Here is a 23,447-nt window from a genome sequence, read left to right on the forward strand (position 1 = left end):
GCTACGGCTTTTCTGCGCAAAACGCGAACGCGCGGCCAGAAACAGAGCCAAGACAGAGCCGACAGCAGAGCGAAAGCGGGAGTATGGTGGCTAGCGGAAGGAGAAACGAATTACGTCCCACGGCACACGGAGAGTCCGTTTTCGTTAAACTATAGGCTGCGGCGAGCTCGCAGCGTGGTCGGCGTGGTCTATGAGAAGCGACGAGCCTTTTCGCACTCGCAACAGGGCATAAAAATGTGCGAATCAACGCAAAACTCGGCCTAGAAACGTGCTTCGCCAAAGCCAGGGCTCAATACGACCCAAGCTGGCACGACCCAGATGTCGTTTCCCGCACCGCCACCAGGCGCCGCTACTATACCTCAAACTCCAGCGCAAGACGCCCATAAGCTGGTACTTCATTCTATGACGCTAACTTCGACGCTCGTCGCAATGGACCCTGACACCGACAGATTGGCTCGCGATGGTGGGCTCAACTTCAGCGATTTGAGCACCGACGAGCGCGACCTGCTGCTGAGGGCTCACACTGCCGGCGTCGTTGCGTACTACGACGGCGGCCTCGACACCGGCTCTCCGGAGCGGGAAAGCAACGAGGGCTTCCCACGACATCACATGGACGTGGCATTCTCGCTGCTTGTTCCAAATGAAAGTTTCGCAAGCCAGCAGAACCCGCACAGCACGACGCGATAACGAAACTACTGAAACTCCAAAGCGTGCGCGGCGCAGAGTCGAGCGCGCAGAGTCGAGCGAAAATGAAACCTTTCGAACACCCATATTACTGAAGGGTAACGTCAAAATGTTATTTTTTTTAGAATCGAATAGACGTAGACAAGTAGCATTTTTTTCCGTCTTATAATCGAATGAAATGATATTTTTAATACGAGTAGTAGAGTATTAGTATCACAAATTATGAGGAGTCCTTTCGTCATCGGGCTAGTACCGGAATGTCGCTGGGGGGTCTCAAATCGTGTCATGCATTTACCTCAATTTCTCGGTTACTAAAGCTCTGTTCGCGATTATATTGACGCCTTAGACGTTCTAGAACATTGCTCTACCACTTTAACTTGAGTTTCTGGTAACCTTTAGTGTCCCTTTAAAGAGATGCTAACGTGAATATCAATTTTGCATGTATGCTGTAGACTATGTTGTATGCCCTATTCTGATGGGTTAATTAATGTATTTCTAAAATTCGGGTGTAGAAACGGCTGTCAACTTTATCAACACAGGCATGAACTGCTATGAGCCACAAGTCAGTAACATGTGTGTAGTTGGTTGTTACTACTGTCATATCCCAAAATTCAGTAAAACCCTCTTACATTCCATGTTTATAGAAAGCCTACCTACATCATTTGTACCCGGGAGGCTTCAAAACAAATGCAAGAATGAACAAGTCTCTACACCAGTCCTCAAGTAGCACACTGATCAAATGCGCTCGTGCTTGTGTTGCCCCTATTCTTCGTCCCTGTTTGTTTGCGCACAAAAAGTTTTAAGATGAATCAAATGCTTCTAATGAAACACCGCCTGGGCTCCTTTTAGTATGGCTTCTTGCGATTTACAATCCAGACCTTAAGTGGCCCCCGAACTCCATCCCAGGAGGTGATTTTGAAACCATGTGATGGCCCCAGCATGAAGGGATGGACATGGGATACATCTGTACGTGCTAGAATCAATTGGTTCTTGAGCCGGTGTATTCCTTGGTTTGCAAAATGACACTCTACCTCCACTGCCAGCCTTTTATGTGCACTCAGAAGTGAGAGTTCAAGAGCCTTGTGTTGAGTACCTTTTATGCATGCGCCTTCTCACCCACGTACATGTAGGGTAACATTATCTAGTTACACTTACCTAATGAAGCTAAGCCCTGAGCCAGGATAGTCGTCAACTGTCAACAATATCACCAGCACCTCATTTGTGATTGGCTTGTGTTATCATGCCGCCAAGAGTGTAGAAAGCACTAATGGACTTCTTGCAAATAGTGTTTTTTCAGGAACGTGTGCTTAATTAAATGAGCATAAACCGCACAAAACATAATGTGAAGAGTCTGGATTCAGTTTTTTTGGAAGGGAATAAGTGAAGTATAATATCTGCGGAACTGTCACTTTAATTAGACTGAGAGTGATGATCGCTATTTTCTAAAATTTATCCATTTCAACTTCACTAGAATAGTGCGGTAATTTCAAAATTATTTATATGGATTTTTACTTTTGTATGCAGCTATATTTACTGATGGAGGTGCAGCAGTTAACATTATCCCAGAACGTTCTGCCATGGACATCTTATACCGTGCTCCCACTGTGAGCATGATGGCTGAATTGCGCAAGAAGGTCATGTCTTGTATCTCTGCTGGTGCTGAAGCCACAGGTTGTACCATGGAAGTGACACGGTCCTTTAGCTTCAAGCCAGTTGTTACCAACTCTGTGCTCGCACGACTTTACAAGAAGCATGCCGAAACACTTGGTATGTTCTGAAAATGTGCTTCAGAATCACTTCTTTTTCTTTGCTACAACCCATTACCTACATGTATGCAGAGGCAGAGTTTTGAGGCTGCATCAAAGCAAGGTTAGGCATATTATGGGTATCAGCTGTTTAACAGTCGTTGCAAGGGCCACATGTGTATCTCTGTCTGAGGGTCTGTTTTGTGCATGAAAATTGTTGTGTGCCAAAAATTTTGCCTTCACCTATCATTTTGACTTTGTGGCGTCATGCTGTGATTATACCATTTAGTAAAAACTTTCATCTGTTTGGCAAATAAGTAGGAGTGTTTGAATAGTCAGATTTTGTAAGTGAATATGAATATTTGAGAAAAATAACCTTCAAATGTTGAATAGTATAGAATAATTGAATATTGTGTGGAGTTTAGTTTGGTACAATAGTGAGGCCTGTTTACATTATTTGATGCATGGATGTGATGCCATTCGCAACTGACATCCAGTCAACTAAGTAGCTTGAAAAGTGACAGTAATGAAACAAGGGAACAGCATGTCACAGATGCACATGGAATGTTGTGCTTATTGAAGGAGAGAAGTGGTGGGGGGGGGGGGGGGGGGTGATACTATAGCACTACACATTGTTTTAAAGAAAGGCTGCACGACATACAGGCCACAGGCCTGTGAGTGCATTATTATCAGCCTGCGGATGGAAGTCGCACTACTGTGGTATGCTGGTTGCTGCTATCAGTGCATCACCATATGTTGAGAAAAACAACAATATTGGTGCCAAGCACGCTACCCAACATTAACTGTAGACGGACGGTGTCAAGCGCATTAAAATTAAAAAGATGCTGGAGCATGAGATCTTTTGTTGGGAATAAGGAAGGTGTGCGACTTCCAAAACTGTTGGTTATCTGCAGAAAGAGTACAATACTATCAATGAGTTGAACACGCACTTTCCCAGTATGTTTCGACCGAATGATCATAGGCAGCAGTAGCTATAAATTAGTGCTCTTGCCTTTGTCCACCTGACTTTTCAGTGTTCACAAATGTTTTCTTACACGGCAATGCACCGTGAGTAAGTGCTAGTCAAGGTCGTGCTTTTGTATAGTGTTTATAGGAGGATACAAACAGCATGCCACACTTACACATTTAAAGAAGCACGTAATAAAGTGACCAACGCTTTGTGGATTGACTTCTTTATACGCTGCTAGCATGACTTGCAATAGCGGTAGTTGATTGCCACTGTACCTCCCTCATGATTCCTACAATTAACCCATGGCCTTCAGTCGCCAGCAGCTGCAGAGCACCTGACCAAGGCGGCGGTTAGACCTGTAACGCAGCAGAGGGTGCTAAGAATCTCTGGACCCGGACAGGCCTCCAAGGGAACTGACCCTGGCAACCTTTAACACCCGAACTCTGTCAAGTGAAGCTAGCTTAACAGGACTCTTTGAGGAACTATCAGACATTGTTTGGGATATCATCGGCCTTAGTGGGATTAGAACTGGTTAAGCTTATACAGTGCTGACTAACAGCCATGTGCTCTGCTATAGAGGTCTCCCAGATAAAAAGCAATGTGGAGTAGGATTCCTAATTCATAAAGACATAGCGGGCAACATTGATGAATTCTACGCATTAATGGGAGTGCAGCAGTAGTCGTAATCAAACTTAAGAGGTATAGATTAAAGGTAGTACAAGCCTACTCTCCAACATCCAGTCACGATGATGATGAAGTAGATCAGTTTTATGAAGATGTTGAATTAGCGATGAGCAAAGTGCAAACTCAGTATACTGTAGTAATGGGCGAATTCAATGCAAAAGTGGAGGAAAAGCAGGCTAGGGAACAAGCAATCGGCAACTACGGCGTCGATTCTAGGAATGCTAGAGGAGATTAGCTGGTAGAATTCGCAGAAAGGAATAAGCTGTGAATAATGAACACCTTCTTCAGGAAGCATAGCAACAGAAAGTGGACCTGGAAAAGCCCTAATGGTGAAACAAGAAATGAAATCGATTGCATACTTTCTGCCGAACCCAGCATAGTGCAGAATGTAGAAGTGTTAGTTAGAGTAAAGAGCAGTGATCATAAGTTAGCGAGGGCTAGGATTCACCTCCATTTGAAGAGAGAAAGAGAAATTGGTCATGAAGAAACAGGCCAACCTAGAGGCAGTAAGGGTAAAAGCAGACCAATTCAGGTTGGCACTTGCAAACAAATATGCAGCCTTAGAACAGAGAGATGAAGATGACATAGAGGTAATGAATGAAACCGTAACTAGGCTGGCTTCAGAGGCAGCAATTAAAGTGGGAGGCAAAGCACCGAGGCAACCAGTAGGCAAGCTCTCCCAAGTAACAAAGGGCCTAATGAAACGACAAAGAATGAAAGTGTCCAACTCAAGAGATAAGATAGAACTCGCAGAACTGTCAAAACTGATCGACAAGCAGAAAGTAAGGGATATTCGACGGTATAACGTTAGAAAGACTAAGGAAGCCATAAAAAATGGATGCAGCATGAAATCAGCGAGAAGAAAACTTGGCATAGGGCAAGCCAAGATGTATGCACTGAAAGATAAGCAGGGCAATGTTATCAGGAATTTCAAAGATAAAGTAAAAGCAGCGGAAGAATTCTATACTGACCTGTACCGTACCCAAAGCAGCCACGATACCTCCATTCGAAGTAGTAATGAACAGGTTACAGAGGCCCCTTCTATAACTAGCAATGAGGTCAGAAGGGCCTTGAAAGACATGAAACAGGGAAAAGTGGCAAGAGAAGATGAAATAACAGTTGATTAAAAAACTGGCGGCTCTCTATACGAAGTGTCTATAGACTTCAAGGGTCCCCAAAAACTCGAAGAATGCCAACATTATACTAATCCCCTAAAGGGGAGACATTAAAGAACTGAAAAATTATAGGCCTATTAGCTTAATCCTCGTATTATATAAAATAATCATCAAAATAATTTCCAGTAGAAGTAAGGGCAACACTGGAAATTAGTCAACCAAGGCAACAGGCTGGCTTCAGGAAGGGGTACTCTACAATGGATCACACTCATGTCATTAATCAGGTAATCGAGAAATCTGCAGAGGAATGGCTTGCAGAGGAATGGCTTTCATAGATTACGAACAGGCATTTGTTTCAGTAGAGATACAAGCAGTCATAGAGGCTTTATGTAATCAAGGAGTACAGACCGCTTACGTAAATATCTTGGAAAATATATACAGAGATTCCACAGCTACCTTAATTCTCCACAAGAAAAGTAGGAAGATACCTATAAAGAAAGGGGTCAGACAAGGAGACACAATCACTCCAATGCTGTTCACTGTGTGCTTGGAAGAAGTATTCAAGCTATTAAACTGGGAACGCTTAGGAGTAAGGATCGACACCAAATACCTCGGCAACCTTCAGTTTGCAGGTAACATTGTTCTATTCAGCAACATCGCAGATGGGTTGAAACAAATGATTGAGGACCTTAACAGAGATAGTGTAGGGGTGGAGTTGAAGATTAATATGCACAAGACAAAGGTAATCATGAATAGCCGGGCAAGGGAACAAGAGTTCAGGATCGCCAATCAGCCTCTGGAGTCTGTGAAGGAGTATGTTACCTAGGTCAATTAATCACAGGGAACCCTGATCATGAGAAGGAAATTCATAGAATAAAAATGGGTTGAAACGCATACGGCAGACATTGTCAGCTCCTGACTGGAAGCTTACCATTATCATTGAAGAAGATGTACAATCAGTGCATTTTACCGGTGCTGATATATGGGGCAGAAACTTGGAGACTGACTAAGAAGCTTGAGAACAAGGATTGCGCAAAGAGCAATGGAATGAAGAATGCTAGGCATAACGTTAAGAGACAGAAATAGATTGGTTTGGATCAGAGAGCTAACGGGTATAGCCGATATTCTAATTGACAATGAGAGAAAAAAAATAGAGCTGGGCAGGTCATGTAATGCACAGGTTAGATAACGGGTGCACCATTAGGGTTACAGAATGGGTGCCAAGAGAAGGGAAGTGCAGTCAAGGACGGCAGAAGACTAGGTGGGGCGACGAAATTCGGAAATTCACGGGCGGTTGATGCAGGACAGGGGTAATTGGAGATCAGCAGGGAAAGGCCTTCATCCAGCAGTGGACATAAAATACGCTGCAGATTATGATGATGTATCTCCTACTTGTCTCTTTTAACAGCAAATGCTGGAATTTTTTTTTGTTCGTATAATAGTCAAAAACTGCATCTTTTTCAATAATTTTTATCATCATATAATGTTTTTGAAACTATAGATAGATATTCATTTACATGAAGACTATGCAACACCAAATTTTCATTATGTCGAGCACCTTTTGGAAGAGTGAGTGAGAAAACTTTATTTCGAATCAGAACGATTTGTGTCCGGTGAGTAAGTGGGCTGGGGCACCCACTGAGGTTAAGGTCAAGAGTTCTTGCCTCTCGGCGGCTTCCTTGGCCCGCTGGACTGCCCTGAGTTGGTCTTCGAGATTCGATCTGAGCAGCACAGCATGCCATCGTGCGTGGAGGCTGTCGATGGAGGCTTCTCTCTCATTGTCCTGTATTAAGCCCTGGCATTCCCATAGCATGTGTTCTAGCATGGCTCTGGTTTCACAGTATTTCAAGTCATTTGAGGATGAGGGAAAGAGCGTCCACCTATTTTGCAGCCATTTAGTATCAGTGAAGCCGAAACGCTGCAGTTGGATGAGCTTTAGTTGCAGTGTTCGATGGAGCTAAATGCTACGCTGTAGAAGCATCCCCTCTGTTGGCCTTGCAAGAACCTTATAGCAACAAACGCAGAAACACAGCTAACATTGTCTTGAAACTGGCATCTCTTTTCGGGAGCACCTATATGATATACGTCTGTGATCTGACATTCTCTTTGATAATTTTGAACAAGAGCTGCCTTCAGTCTGAAGTGACCAGTGTGACATTATAAGGTATGCTGAGAACAGCAATGAGTGCAAATATACCAGACAGTTTTCTGCAAGAAAGAAGTGCAGCATTTCTCGCCAAATTGTGGCATGTGTGTCTCCCAGAGAAGCTGGTTTTGGCCCTTGCTGATTTTGAGTTGTGCAGCCTTGTTTTAAAGGGATGCAAATATGGTGATACTAGTTACATAATAAATTGCTTTGCCTATATCAAGACAACAAATTTGTATACAGGTTGCCTAAAAGCGAAGCATTCTTAGTGAATGATTGGAAGTTATCGAGCTGAAGTTATCTGCCTCGTGTGCTTGCTCAAGAACAGGTGCCTCTGCACAAAAACCACAGCTCTCTTACAACAGAATCAGTCGGAACACTCCTTTGCATCTCACTCTCTCCCTCGAGACTCCAGTAAGTGTTGTTAGCCCTTATACTTGAAATAAATTAATGTTCAATAAATTTCAAATTGTATATTTTCTAATCAAATGTCAATAATATAGCAAGGACTATTCAATTCATACTCAAAATTTTGAAGATTCACGGATCCCTACAAATAAACCTTCAGTTATCAACTGTGTATTGCTGTTATTCACTGTTGCCAGCAATTTGTAGGTGACAAACAGATAGTGTAAGGACAGTAGAAAAATGTGGTGTGTTTTGTCTCATTCACTTGTATTGGTGGCCTTAAAAGGCCGTAAAAGTGGTGGCCCTAAAAGTGTACGGAGCACTTGAGGGAACAAACATTTCTTCATGGCAAAAGCATGCAGCTTGTACAAACAAGCGCAGATAGTATCTTCAAATTCCTCAATGCATGCTCTGGCTGAGAATATTATTTTCCACAGCCCCCATGCCCTTTGAGCTTTTGCAGTAAACTGTACATACTGACACGTGTACTTATCTTTGTCGGGCGACCACATTTGGCCGCCTTACAAATGTTATCGCGCAGCACAGGACGTGCCTGCATGTAAAAGAAGTTTCTGGAATGTTATCGATGGTTCCGTACACTGTCTTTCACCGCAACTTGTGTAATCTTATTGCATGTATGCGCGACGCGAATAGTGTAGAACTTTGTGGAAGACACGCGGGTCCCATCGGTTAATCTGGAACATTCGACGACTGATCTATAAAAGCTGATGCGCTTGACCCGCTGATCAGATTCTCGACGATCGCCGACCGTGTCCGCCGCTGTCGTTGTGCTAAAAGTGTAGCCTGTTTTTGTGGGCACAGGTTCGCCCAATAAAAGTTAGTTTTGTCTTTCACAGTAGACAGTTTTAGTATAGCGTAAAATGCTTGCGTTAGCGTTAGCGCGCGACGCAACGCTAACGCAAAGAAAGACTGCACTGCGCGGCACAAGGTAGTGCTTTAGAATAGCGGAACGGAGAAAAGCGTTAACGTTAACGCAAACAAATACACCGCCATCTAGATGTAAAAACACACAGTACTGGAAAGCCAAATCCACATGAAATGTCGAGCTTATCCAATGCCGAATCCGCAAGTGTGTCCCTAAGTCAAGCTTATCGAAAGCCACAGTCATAGTAGTATTGCTTCATAGTATTGCTACTGTGTTCTTCAACGTCACCACCACGTGACATCTGGTGGAGGGGCTTTACGTTCATGTACGAGACCCCCTCGACAAGCCGTAATTCAAGCCCGGACCGCAAAGAGAACACCAACGTAGTCCCGGACCATCGAGCAAGCCGCCGTCTTCAACAGCTGCCCCCGGAGCATGGACTTCTACCTGAGAAGACCAAGAAGATTGTGGCCAAGGCAACCCCAATGGCAGCCCCAGTGTCCCCCATCGTGCTGCAGCCAGCCCAGGGAACCACCGACGTTCCACGGTTCCACATTTGAGGACCCACAAAGCTGGCTGGAAACGTATGAGAGGGTCGCTACGTTTAACAGCTGGGCAAGCAACGACAAGCTGCGACATCTCTATTTCGCATTGGAGGACGCCGCCAGGACATGGTTCGAGAATCGAGAAGCGACCTTGACGACGTGAGACCTGTTTCAAAACGGCTTCCTGCAAACATTTACAAGCGTCGTGCTAAATGAGCGAGCCCAAGCTGTACTGGAGACCAGAGCGCAGCTGCCGAATGAGACGATCGCGATCTTCACTGAGGAAATGACCCGTCTGTTCCGCCACGCCGACCCGGAAATGTCAGAGGAGAAGAAAGTCCGCCTACTGATGCGTGGTGTAAAGAAGGAACTTTTCGCCGGAATGGTAAGAAGCCCACCGAAGACCGTCGACGAGTTTCTTCGTGAGGCGACGAACATCGAGAAGACTCTGGAATTGCGGAACCGGCAATTCGACTGACGCACCAAGCCAACAAGCTACGCTGGCGTTCAATCAGTGGCCACTGACGACCTGCGCGAGACCATCCGAGCGGTCGTACGGGAGGAGCTCCAGAAGTTCTACCCAAGGACGCAGTCCCAAGTGGATCCAATCGCTGAAATCGTCAAAGAAGAGGTTCAGCGATCGCTTGGAGTCCCTGAGGTGCAACCATGATCACCGCAACCTCAGCCGGAAGCGATGACCTACGCCGCCGTTGCCTGCCGTCAAGGCCCCCCTCCGCGACAACGCCAGGGCCCTGTAACGCTGCAATTTCATCGTCCACCGCCGCTGCCGCCAGCACGTCCACCCGTCGCCCAGCGCAGCTACGTGAGGAAGACGGACATTTGGCGAGCCCCCAACCACCGCCCGCTCTGCTACCACTGCGGCGAAGCCGGCCATGTGTACCGCCGATGCCCATACCGCGACCTGGGATTGCGAGGGTTCGCCGCCGATGCACCGCGCCCTCGGGAAGGTGAACGCCCTCGTGACATCGCCGACTACCTCGCCGCTACTCAGTGGAGCCTTCGACGACCGTCCCGTTCGCCGTCACCAGGTCGCTACCTGTCGCTGCAGCGCGGACCATACACTGGCCCAGCCCGGGGCTGGTCAGCGAGACCGAACTCGACGTGCTTCTCGATGGCCACGCAGTTACCGCCTTAATAGACACAGGGGCTGATTACTCCGTCATGAGTGGGCACATCACCGCCCATTTGAAGAAAGTTAGGACCGCATGGGAAGGCCCTCAAATTCAGACCGCTGGAGGACACCTCATCATGCCAACTGGAATCTGCACGGCAAGAATAACCATTCATGACTGTACTTACCCTGCCACCTTCGTTATCCTCCAACAGTGTTCACGAGACGTCATTCTCGGTATGGACTTCCTGGATCAACACGGCGCAATCATCAACCTGAAGTCGAAGTCAATAACGCTGTCAGAAGATAAGCAATGCCGCCGGAGAGCCCTCGTTGTCGCCATGCCTTGAGTGTGCTCAAAGATCAAGTGAGCATCCCGCCTCGCTCCAGCATTGTTATTTCGGTCGGCACCGGAACACCCGCTGACGTAGAAGGCGTCATCGAAGGCGACCAACGTCTACTGCTAGACCGTGAAATTTGCGTCGCAAGAGGGATCGCTCAACTCCACGGAGGGCAAGTGGAAGTTATGCTAACCAACTTCAGCCAAGAGTTCAAGCACATCAACAAGGGCACAACAATCGCATACATCGAGGAAATTGTGGAAACCAGCAATGCCTTTGTCCTCTCGGATTCAGCCGCATCTACCACGATGAGCATTGTCCCCAAACCAGACTTCGACGTGAATCCAAGTCTCCCCGTGATTAAGCAACAGCAGCTGAGAAGTCTGCTCCGACGATACAAAGGCTGCTTTTCGACGTCATCGAGGGTTCGACAAACACCAGTCGCCAAGCATCGCATAATCACCGAGGAGTGCGCTCGACCACTCTGCCAGAGCCCTTACCGAGTTTCACCGCGAGAACGTAAAGCTATAAGAGAACAAGTCGATGAAATGCTGCGCGACGACATCATCCAGCCGTCGAAGAGCCCGTGGGCATCCCTTGTTGTCCCGGTGAAGAAAAAGGACGGAACCGTACGTTTCTGCGTCGATTATCGTAGTCTGAACAAGATCACGAAGAAGGACGTATACCCCCTCCCACGGATAGACAACGCATTGGATCGGCTCTGCAACGCTAAATACTTCTCGTCGATGGACCTGAAGTCTGGCTATTGGCAAATAGAAGTCGACGAAAGAGATCGCGAAAAGACCGCCTTCATCACGCCAGGCGGCCTCTACGAGTTCAAGGTCATGCCATTCGGACTGTGCTCGGCACCTGCAACGTTCCATCGCGTCATGGACACGGTGTTAGCAGGATTGAAGTGGCAGACCTGTCTTGCTTACTTGGATGACGTCATCGTCTTTGTTGGAAATTTCGATGATACCCTTAGGTGGCTTGCGACAGTACTAGAGGCCATCAAGACCTCAGGGCTCACTCTGAAACGGGAAAAATACCGCTTCGCTTACGATGAGCTTCTAGTCCTGGGCCCCGTCATCAGCAAATCTGAAGTCTGCCCCGACCCACAGAAGACAGCCGACATTGCAAAGTTCCCGCAGCCCATCGACAAGAAGACAGTGCGTAGATTTCTTGGCATGTGTGCCTACTACAGGCGATTTGTCAAGGACTTTTCACGCATCGCTGAGCCGCTGACAAAGCTAACTAAATGTGACGTCGAGTTCAAGTGGGAAACGCCGCAGGCCAACGCATTTCAAGAACTCAGCGCATGCAGTCGCTGCCCGTACTTGCGCACTTCGACGTGCACGCCGATACCGAAATACACACTGACACCAGTAGCCTAAGCCTCGGTGCCGTCCTAGTCCAGAGAAAAGATGGACATGAACACGTGATAGCTTAAGCTAGCCGGTCGTTGTCAAAAGCGGAAGGCAATTATTCTACAACCGAAAAGGAATGCCTCGCCATCGTTTGGGCTACAGCTAAATTTCGCCCTTACCTCTATGGCAGGTCATTCAAAGTGGTCAGCGACCATCACGCGTTGTGTTGGTTAGCTAAATTAAAGGACGATGGAGCCTAAGACTACAAGAATACGACATCACTGTAACATACAAGTCCGGACGAAAACACTCGGATGCCGATTGCCTATCACGTGCCCCCATTGACCCGTCGCCGCAAGATGACTAGGATGACGACGCCTTCCTTGGCATAATAAGCGCGGAAGACTTCGCCGAACGACAACGAGGGGACCCGGAGCTAAAAGCCCTAGTCGAGTATTAGGAAGGGCGGACGGACATTGTCCCTAGGGCATTTAAGCGTGGATTATCTTCGTTCACGCTTCAAAACAACCTACTCTTGAAGAACTTCTCACCAGTCCGCGCCAACTACCTTCTTGTTGTTCTGTCGGCGCTGCGTCCAGAAGTACTGCACACCCTACATGACGATCCGACCGCTGGGCACCTCGGTTTCTCCTGGACGCTGTCGAGGATACAAGAAAGGTATTACTGGCCGCACCTAACCGCTGATGTCGCCCGTTACGTCAAGACATGCCGAGACTGTCAGCGACGCAAGACACCACCGACAAGGCCAGCGGGATTACTGCAGCCGATCAAGCCTCCTTACCGACCTTTTCAGCAGATCGGGATGGACTTGTTTAGACCGTTTCCTACATCAACATACGGAAATAAGTGGATTGTCGTGGCGATGGACTATCTCACCCGCTTCGCTGAAACTAAAGCTCTACCGAAAGGCAGCGCAGCCAAAGTGGTGAAATTTTTCGTCGAGAACATCCTGCTGCGACATGGTGCTCCAGAAGTCGTCATCACCGACAGAGGAACGGCTTTTACAGCAGAGCTCACGCAAGCCATTCTGCAATACAGCCAGACAAGTCTCAGGAGGACAACTGCCTACCATCCGAAGACGAATGGTCTCACGGAGCTCCTGAACAAGACCCTCGGCGACATGCTAGCAATGTACGTCGACATCGAGCACAAGACGTGGGATGCGGTCCTGCCGTACGTAACATTCGCTTACAACACGGCGGTGCAAGAAACAACACAGATCACGCCATTTAAGCTGGTTTACGGCAGGAACCCGACGACGACGCTCAACGCCATGCTGCCGCACGTAACTGACGTGGAGAATCTTGACGTCGCTACCTATCTCCAGCACGCTGAAGAAGCTCGACAGCTCGCCCGCCTACGGATCAAGAACCAGCAGCGTACCGACAGCCGACACCACAACCTCCGACGACGCTTCGTCGAGTACCAGCCCGGCGACCGTGTTTGGGTATGGACCTCGATACGCCGACGAGGACTGAGCGAGAAACTACTGCGACGCTATTTCGGACACTACAAGGTCATCCGACGTATTGGCGCACTGGACTATGAGGTCGTGCCAGACGGCATTTCGCATTCACAGCGGTGCCGCGCACCATCTGAAGTGGTCCACGTGGTGCGCCTTAAACCCTTTTATGGATGCTGACGAACTTCCTTATTTTGTTGTTTTCTTTGCTACGAGTGCTTCTTTTTTTATTACTTTCGTTTGTTTGCAGCATCGGGTCGATGCTTTTTAAGAGGGGGGTAATGACACGTGTACTTGTCTTTATCGGGCGACCACGTTTGGGCCGCCTAACAAATCTTATCGCGCAGCGCAGGATGCGCCTGCATGTAAAAGAAGTTTCTGGAATGTTATCGATGGTTCCATACACTGTCTTTCACCGCAACTTGTGTAATCTGATTGCATGTATGCGCGACGCGAATAGTGTAGAACTTTGTGGAAGACACGCGGGTCCCATCGGTTAATCTGGAACATTCGATGACTGATCTATAAAAGCCGACGCGCTTGACCCGCTGATCAGATTCTCGACGATCGCCGACCGTGTTCGCAGCTATCGTTGTGCTAAAAGTGTAGCCTGTTTTTGTGGGCACAGGTTCGCCCAATAAAAGTTAGTTTTGTGCTTCACAGTATTGCTACTGTGTTCTTCAGCGTCACCACCACGTGACAATACCTACAGCACATACATAATTGCTGCAATAATTTTGCTCTATGGATATGTTGTTACTGTACGAGGAAGTAGCTTTTCTGAACAGCACTATAAAGTTATGGCATGTACACTTATCCCAAGTAATGTGTTTTCCTCCGTTCTTTTGGCAGGTGTTAAATTTGATGATGGCAACAGTGAGGCCAACCTTTTTGTGGCTTCATCTGACATGGGCGATGTGTGCCACACAGTGCCCAGCATTCACCCTATTTACCGAATTGATTCAGCAGGACCAAACCACACAAAGGAGTTCACAGATGCTGCAGGCCATCCATCTGCTCAGCCACCAACACTAGTTGCTGCTAAAGCCATGGCTTTAGCATGCCTTGACATTTTGCTCAACCCGGATGTGCTCATACCAGAAGCTAAGGCAGTATTTGCTGCTGACATGGAACGATCAAATCGCAGCTGATAACCATCCTTGAAGTCTCTATACCATAAGAGTGGTTGATACTGCCTGCGATAAAAAATGCACTTATAAATGTAAAATGTTGGTTGGCAAAGGTGTTCACTGGTACTAGCAACGGTTATTGAAGGCTCATTATATACCGTAGTGGTTAAATAAAGTTATGGGTTGTTTGTTATTAGACTCTTGTGTTATTAATTCACTTTGTGCCCTGTACACAGCTAAAATACATGACCTCCTATAATGCTCTTAGCAACACTGGCTCTCCAATTGATCCTCATGCTGCTGTTTTTGTTATTGATGTTATTCATTTGAGAATTTCTTAAATTAAGTCATGTAGTTAAAGAGAGCAGAATAGAGGCAGGTGTTCTTTATGCTGTGCCAGAAGAAGAAGTGGGTCAGCTTGACTTTTACCCAGTGATAAATAAATGTTCAAATCCTAGATGAGGATGTTAGTGAGAAAAAAACTGCCATAGTTATCTTGCTCCAGTACTGTTTTAGAGCACAGCTCTTAAGCACCCGTTCCTACAGCAAGCGTTGGCATCAGCGTTGTCTCGTGCGTAACGAAGCGAAGGATGGAAGTCAAAGAGCAAATGTGGGGTGCCGCGGGAGATGAACCGCATGAGGAGGAAAGTGGAGTGGAGGGTGCAGCGAAACCATAAGGTGGAAAGCGGAGGAGGCTATGGCGATAGCGTGAGAAGAAAAGTGGAGTGCGACGATGATGGCCAAAATAGCACGCATTGTCTGGGAAGTCTGTTGGCAATGGCTGCTGTGAATCACCCACACATCACACACACGCTGGCTCTCGCGATCTCCACATTAGCAAGGCAGTCGCACCACACTTCGCTCATTTGCAGCGTGCCGCACGAGACAGATTGTCCGCGCCAGCCAATATATCGCGAAATGAAAACACATATAAAGCTGCGCTCAAATTTCACAGTAGTGTGAGTACTGTTGTCATCGGTGAATTTTTTTAACATGCTTTTTCTAACACACAAAATCCATAGACCCTTTGCAAGATCTTCAAGTGAGGTTCTTTGTCCAGTGAAACGACTGGCATTTACCACGGTGTCTAACTCAAGGCGGATGTTTGCACAAAATCTACGCATTTAATCCACAATTCTTGGGTGCTGTTGAGCTTCTGTAGACCTTCCATGGCACAATATTTGTGTGCAAGAGCCATACACTAAGAGATGCTGTTTTGTCTGCTAATGAAGTTTTGTGGTAAAGGAGTAGCCTGCATGGATGTTGACATTGAGGTTTTCTAAAGGACCATAAATCATGTAGGCCATCCACAGCCCATTGTTTTATTTGCAAAGAGCTGTCTGCCAGGCAACTCAAAAAGCAATATTCGTTTGTTGGGTGTTGCAGTAACCCTCAGCTGCAGCTAAAGCAATCTCGTCAACACAGTGCATGTTATGCAACTATGTCACTAAATTTAGTGACTTTCTCACTAAGTTACGGAGTTTTTTATTTTTTAGTCACCTTAATGAAAACTTTGCCTTTCAGGAGTCTTCATGACTTCTTTTGTGACTTTTTTGGCAATGTATGTAGCCAGTAAATTGCCCTGGGGAAATTCCTCGAGAGACTTTGGCTATATTCAGTGCCTCACCTACATTTTATCCCAAGGGGAATATATCCACCTCCATTCACCAATGCTTTTAAAAACCTACCAAAGAGTTTATTACTGAGCCATCAGAGTTTCAGTAGAGAGTTTTAGAATAGGGCTTTGATGTGGCTTTGCATTTGTGGATAGCGTCTTGCGTTTGCATCGCCACTATGGTGTAAAAAAAAAGCTATTGTAAATATTAAAATAAGATATAACATTTCATGGTAATAAAATTAATCTTAATTTTTGCATTTAATTACAGTGTAGAGGTTATTCTATTAGCAGCAAGCAATTTGTTGCATTTAGTTTTTGAGTAACCAACTTGACATGCCTTCATCAGCCAAATTAAGCTGTGTTGGGCCTACGAGCCATGAACTCTACAATGAAATTCGGAGTCTGCAGTGTCTATTGAATTAATCTTCATAACATGTGTTAGTTGAGAGAAAGCGATAACCACAGTCACTTGTCCTAGCTTACGAACTTCATGCGTTACCTGGAACCATAGAGTTTCTCACTATAGCACCTGGAGGGAAATCTAGCGCCACCGTCTATGGGAGTTTCTTAAGGGGCGCTGTGCCGTCATGGGAATGACGGTATATGTGTCTGCGAGGCTTGTGTTGGCTGGTGTTGTTAGAGGCTTCATCTAAAACGTGGATATGGCTACACAAATAATGCATTCTAAAAGTAAAATGTTCATAAAATGGTTCAATTCACCATATTACATCTTTACTAACCTACAATGCATGACCAAGTGAAAAAAAAGCAAGAACAGACGACCAACTGTTTCAAAGCTAGCGTGAATCTTGTCGTCTGTCCTCCAACTTTAGCGGCCCACTGATACTTTTTACGTATCATATAATTCTACACGCAATGACAAGTCCTCATAGTTAAATAAAACATGTTTTTGCATAATAATAAAGCTAAAACAGCTTTTTACATGTTCTTTTAGTAGAAAATTAATCATTGTAACAGACGGAATGGTGTTTGCCAGGTGCGTCTTCAAGATATCCTGGCTCTACAAGAACGTTGCCAATCCGAAGTCGCAATATATCAGCATTCCCATGCATACCACTACATACCACAGTGCAGCAGTGCCAGATTTCCCTCTGGGTAATATAGTGAGAAACTCTATGCCTGGAACTGAGCCCAGTTTAGTGCTAGGTTAGAGCCATCACTTCTATGGGTGCCGCCATGTTTGTTGACGCAAAGGTTTTGGGGCAGCTTTTGGGGCTCGCGATAAATCAGTGAAATAGCATGCCTGATGCAAAACCCAATGGCAGTTTGCGTCTCGCGCATGCGCAGTGGCTTCGACACTATTTCTTTGGGGCCTCCAAAAGGTTTGGGGCCCCTTGTCAGGATTGGGGGCTCAATCTCACCGTTCGTAACCAGTTGTCAAGATTGGAGTCGGGCATGAATTAGATGGTAGCTGGCCCATGCCGTCGTCCAAGTTATCCACGCTGAGGATGTTGTTGAAGGGAAGGACTGCTTCTCATCGAGAACGAGGAATATGGGTTTATTTACAGTATCTACATAAGGACGTTGCAGTTCATCAGTCTAGCATGACTGCGAGAGAAAGTGCACTGAGCAGCCGCACAACAGCGGTTTATAAATACTCGGTCCTCCCTCGATCCCAAGGTGAGGGAAACGTTCGACCAGTCATCGTAAACGAGTCGCCTCTCTGCGCGAGGGATTACACACACACTTCCGCACAGGTTCACGGTCCTCAACCGACGTCAGACGGACTTCGTAGAACTCGGGGCTTACGTCAGGAAAGGTGCCTTATATTCCCCGAGCTGACCCATGGTGCACGGCCACTGACGCCCATTGTCTTGCATCTTGAACAGCGCGTGGGAAGGGGCCTTGAACTACGTTCCCTCGGGGACTGCCCCGCTCGCGGCAGACCGGGTAGGCGGTGTCGTGTTCCGGCATAAAGCCTGCTTCGTCGAACTCATCTCGGCTCCTGCGATGGAGAGTCGAGGAAGCGCGTATTGTCCTCCGGACACAGTCGACTTAGTGACGCCGTGGCTAGAGGGTTGCGGCGGCCTTCCAGGAAAAGTTTGACAGTGCTGTCACAACTGGCTGGCAAAACTTGCACCTCAGCAGGCCGTTCTTAACACCCTGTTCTAAAACTATCTAGTGACAGCCGTCTTCAATTATTAAAGTGAGGGATTTGAGACAAATTATGGTTCCTGCTGGCCAAGAGTCACAGCAGGTGTGCACAGTAGAAGACTTCCTAATGGATCGCTTAGTAGTCTAACTTATATTTGCCAACTTTTTGGATTATTAATGTTAGGGCACCTATGTTGATTGGTCGTTTGTAGCTAATGGCGAGCTCATAACAAATAAACATTTAAACTGCATAAAAATCGTCATTTAAAGCACACTGGCAATAAAAATTCTGTCCCATTTTGTGCAAGACATTGAACTCGAGCATGTAACCATGCCTTAAGGGTATATCATGGTGATTTGATGTGTCATGCTTTCTTGTCAACTCCCAAATTTTACATGAAGTTTTTGATTTTGGGATGTTGCTACAATCTTTGGTCAAGTTTTATGAAAAATAAGTTCTGTTCATGAAAAAGCTTTAAAGCTGTTGAATGATGTAGTGGTACAAGATTACAAAGAATGCACACAGAAAAAAAAATTATTGTACTTGTGCTGCCCTCTTGTGGCAGTGCAAGATGCTATATACCAGAAGGGTACTTGTTTTCAGCAAGTTTATTCTGACAAGTTCTTAAAGCAAGCAAACTTTGCAAGCAGCGTATTTGCATCAGCGTAGTCTCTGACGAAGTCGCTACATGTGGTCTGAAAGCAGTGTTGCTTGTTGGTGTCTGCTGTTCCAAGTTTGCTGCTGCTCTTGTGCTATGTCTAAAAGTAAGTCATCATTATCCCACAACAGCTATATGGTCAGGGCAAATTTTAAAAAATGCGTGTGGTATTATCCCTTTTTGTCGTGTCTGCAGAATTCTTAGGAATTTTAAAGCTGAGAAGTTGGCAGGTATGGACATATGCCATTACATGGTACATTGGTAGAATGCTAATCTTATTTGTGTGAGGCAGTCATACCATGCTTAGTTTGTGCTTGTCACCTAAAGACGAAATGAAGTCGCATGCTGCTGGTTGTCAGCAAATTATTATGGCTTACGCATAGCCGAGAGACCTGTTCCTTTCTTGTTTGTTGTTGCTTCAAAGCTTTTTTGTTTCTTATTTGCAGCGCGGCCTTCACCACATTATGCAACCTTAATGCATAGTTAAGCATGCTCCTGGTGCGCTTATTTTCAGTTTCATAATGCACAAAAAAGACGTGAGGCGTGCAGACAGGACACAAGAGTAGAGAAGTGGACAACACACCCTACTCTTGTGTCCTGTCTGCATGCCTCACATCTTTTTTGTGCATTATGAATCCTTACCAACTAGCTCAGCTTTCTGTCGTTCTAAGTTTCAGTTTCACATGCACAATGCAGGGGAACTTGTCGTGCCAGTGTGCTTTAAGAACCTTTTATCTATTTTGGAAGCTGATTTATTAGGCGTTCATTATCAGCTATAAACGTCCAATCGGCATATATCCAATGCCAAGTGGCATTGGCAGCCTAACATAACTAATTAAAAAGTCAATTAGCAGATCTTAGCTATATAAATGAACTACTAGATTATCTGTCAAAATGTTTCCTTTTGTTTGCCCCTGCTGTGAATCTTGGCCAGCAAAAATTATCATTTCGTCTCACATCAACTATGTTTAAAGGGAGCCTGAAACGATTTTGACGATTTTGTGGAAATGTACTGAGTCGTTAGGGTAGGTCCTTGCTGTTATTATAACTACTCAAGGAATCGCCTGTTTAATCGATAACCTTAAACTTTCCAGTGCGCCAGGCCCAGACAGCATAATGGCTAAATCCTTAATGGGTACCAAATCGCAATCTAGCCGACTCTTGAAATTGATTTTCACTCAGTCTATTGCCTCTTCCACTATTCCGAATGATTGGAAAATTAGCAGTGTTGTACCTATGCACTAATCTGGTAGTCGTTCCAGTCCATGTAATTACCGCCCGATTTCCTTAACCTGCGTACCTTGCAAAATTCTAGAGCATATATTGTACACCAGCATTGCATCTCATTTAGACAAGAACTCTTTTTTTCTTTCCCAATCAACATGGATTTAGACGATGCCACTCATGTGAAACACAACTGTTCGAATTTACCGCAGACGTTCACCTCCACCTTAACTCCCATTTTCAAACCGATGTTATCTATCTTGACTTTGCAAAGGCGTTTGACCGTGCCGCCCATCTACATCTTGCCACGAAACTTGCTTGCCTTAAAGGGCCCCTCACCAGGTCTGGCCATTTTGAGCTGACAAGCGCAGAGCATGCATTGCACGATAACGATCATGTCTGCAAAGTATTACATCGCTACGCGCCGCGGAAAGATCTGAAATTTCAAACTGAACGCCGTTTTTGCTTCTCCTCGCGGCCGCCAGTGCTCCAAGCCGGATGGGGACGTAGTCGTGCCCCTGCGCCTATGTAGTCGGGTCCGCAGTGTGACGTCACTCGTGGTAACACGTAACTTCGAGAATTATTCAAGACATCTGTTATATGTGTGATCTGTTGCTTGAATTGTCGAATTGAAGTTTAGAGAAATAATAAAACGCACAAACGGAATGTCTGCGTGTTTCTGTTTTACTTCGCACCGAAGCAAGAGAGATGTACTTCCGCTTCGTCTGCTTGTTCCCACGGTCGTGCGGTCACGTGCGCAGGTACCGAAACTATGCCATTTTCTATCGTGTTCCAGCGGCGTGATCATGCGTTGCGATCCGCTCGTTCTGCCTCAGTATTCATGTAGCACTGAATTATACCGCTATAGTCATGCATGTGTCCTTGTGCACAGTGCACAAAATCGTGCGCTACGCGAACGAGACAACAGCTCGCGCGCGACGCCGTCGGCGGGAATGTGTAGCGCAAAAAAAAAAAAAAAAAGCGAGGAGCAAAAAAAAAATGAAGGCGGGACCTGTGACGTATGCGTCACGCGATCCTCGAGGTTCGGTATGGGAGAACGCAGGGAAGGAATTTCGCTTGCGTAGGCTAGATGGGGCGAGTGGAGAGAGCGTCTTGCTTGGCAGTGGAGCCAGCCTGCTGAAGTCGGGTTCGCAGCACTGAAATATTTCTACCTCGGCTATTAATAAGCCCAATCTGAAAATTTTTTTGTGGCAGAACGCTCTTTAGAGAACACATAACAACTTCCAGCGTATAACCAAAATTTGCTAAGGGGCCTGGTGAGGGGCCCTTTAATATTGACCCTCGTATTGTCAAATGTTTTCTCACAAACTGTTCACAACACCCTTTCATCGATAACCTCAAGTCAAGTAGTCCAGTCTTGTCAGGTGTACCACAGGGTTCTGTGCTCGGGCCTCTTCTGTTTCTCATTTTTATAAATGACCTCCCTAATAGCATTCTTTCATCAATCCAGTTATTCGCTGATGACTGCGTCCTGTATCGGCGCATATCCTCCCATATAATGACCCAACTAATACTCCAGGAAGACCTAAGCAAAATGGCAAATTGGTGCTCTCTTTGGCTCATGTCCCTCAGCGTTTCTAAGTGCAAGTACGTGTGTGTAACTCGCAAGCGGGAATCATTAACCACCAGTATTCTCATAATTCCACAGCCCTCGCTCAAGTTGACTCTTACCGTTATCTATAGACGTTACTATCACTGATCAGCTTACGTGGTATGCACACATAACTAAACTTATAAACGACTGTTCTAAATCACTTCTACTCAAAAGATCGATTTCTCTGTCTTCTGTTCCCGTATGCAAGCTCGCTTATGAAACGTTCATTCGAACTAAACTTGAGTATGCTTCAGCAATTTGGAACCCTCACCGGACTTAGCTTATTAACTCGCTTAAAGCAGTGCAGAATCACGCAGCACGTTTTATCATTTCAAACTATGACTGGCATACAAGTATAAGCGGCATTAAATCATCCATCAGCATCCCTAGTCTAACACTTCGTAGGGAGATATCACAACTTTCCCTTTCCCGCAAACTCTATTATAATTTCCCACACCTCAGGAACATATCTACTTCCACCCAACCACTCTTCTGAGCGTCTCTTTAATAACCTGAGTCCACAACGCCTTCATGGTTCTTCTAATGCCTTCAACAACTCTTTCTTACCTACTGCTATTGAATTGTGGAACGCGCTACCCAACAGTATAGCAAATGAAAGTGATCCAGATAAATTTAGGCACCTATTGTACGACAGAGACGGACAATTTCTCTGTCGCTTAGTGTGTCCCGTTTGAGCTACACATCGCTTCAGTTAAGTTCGTAATCTCTTTGGAACGGAAGGAACTTGGGTACTATTGACCAGCAAAATCCGGCAGTCTATCAACGACTTGCGCGTTTAATGTGTATCGCTCCCTTATGGTGTGCGCACGAAGGGCATGGCTCTTCACATTCCAGCTTTTAAATTTCACGCAATTTTCTCACGAAGAGGAAAAGTGCTGCTTTGCATGTAGCTCAATCGACTGTGCACGAAATTATAACTATTCACGATTTATAGACAATACCGTTTTTGCCGCATCACTCCACGAAACGGAAGAAAACAGCGGAGTGCATGGGGAGTAACTGTTGCCGTTCGTCCTCCCGTTGCTCTCTTTCCGGCCAGGGACTATACACTTACTCTCCGAAATTTGCACACGGCACGCACATTCATGCAGTTACTCCCTTGAGGGACGAAAGCGCCCTTTTTAGGACGAACTGCCCAGTTACTCCCGTTTTCCCCGGCATTATTTTTAGAGTATGACTCGACAGGCTGTAGTCGCGGGCGCCGCGATGTTCGGCTCGCTTTTGCTTCCCCTCTCCCGCTCGCTCCGAGAAGCCGCTGCGAAATCTGCCGTTATGTTTCACGCTTTCCTTCCTACCCTCGAAAGTTTCAGAAAAGTTTTTTTTTTTTTTTTTGTTCAGCGACCGCTTCCCCGCAGAAGGCGCATGATAGCAGTTCACTGCGGTAATTGCCCAAGCACAGCGTGATTTTTGTGACACGCCCGCCTGCTGCTTTCGTGCTAGTTTGAGACATTTATTCCGAATTGGTCGCGCTGCCGACCTCGCGACTCTTCCGTCTCCGTTAAGAGTGGAATCTCCATCGCATTGCGGTTCTAAGAGCGCACGTTCATGTTTTCGGCTCG

At 46.2% G+C, this 23,447-nt stretch overlaps 1 protein-coding gene across 1 annotated transcript in view; it reads left to right on the forward strand.

Annotated features, from left to right (window-relative positions):
- The window catches only part of LOC142561201 (peptidase M20 domain-containing protein 2-like), a 28,990-nt gene extending 14,161 nt beyond the window's left edge, over nt 1-14,829 (forward strand). The window contains exons 5-6 of the mRNA XM_075673430.1: nt 2,209-2,451; nt 14,359-14,829. Of these exons, the coding sequence (XP_075529545.1) occupies nt 2,209-2,451; nt 14,359-14,657 (542 nt within the window). The 3' untranslated portion in view covers nt 14,658-14,829. The remainder of the gene's footprint in view (nt 1-2,208; nt 2,452-14,358) is intronic.
- Nucleotides 14,830-23,447: the final 8,618 nt, after the last annotated feature.

Source organism: Dermacentor variabilis, chromosome 1 (genome assembly GCF_050947875.1).
Source record: "Dermacentor variabilis isolate Ectoservices chromosome 1, ASM5094787v1, whole genome shotgun sequence".
Lineage (NCBI taxonomy): Eukaryota > Metazoa > Arthropoda > Arachnida > Ixodida > Ixodidae > Dermacentor > Dermacentor variabilis.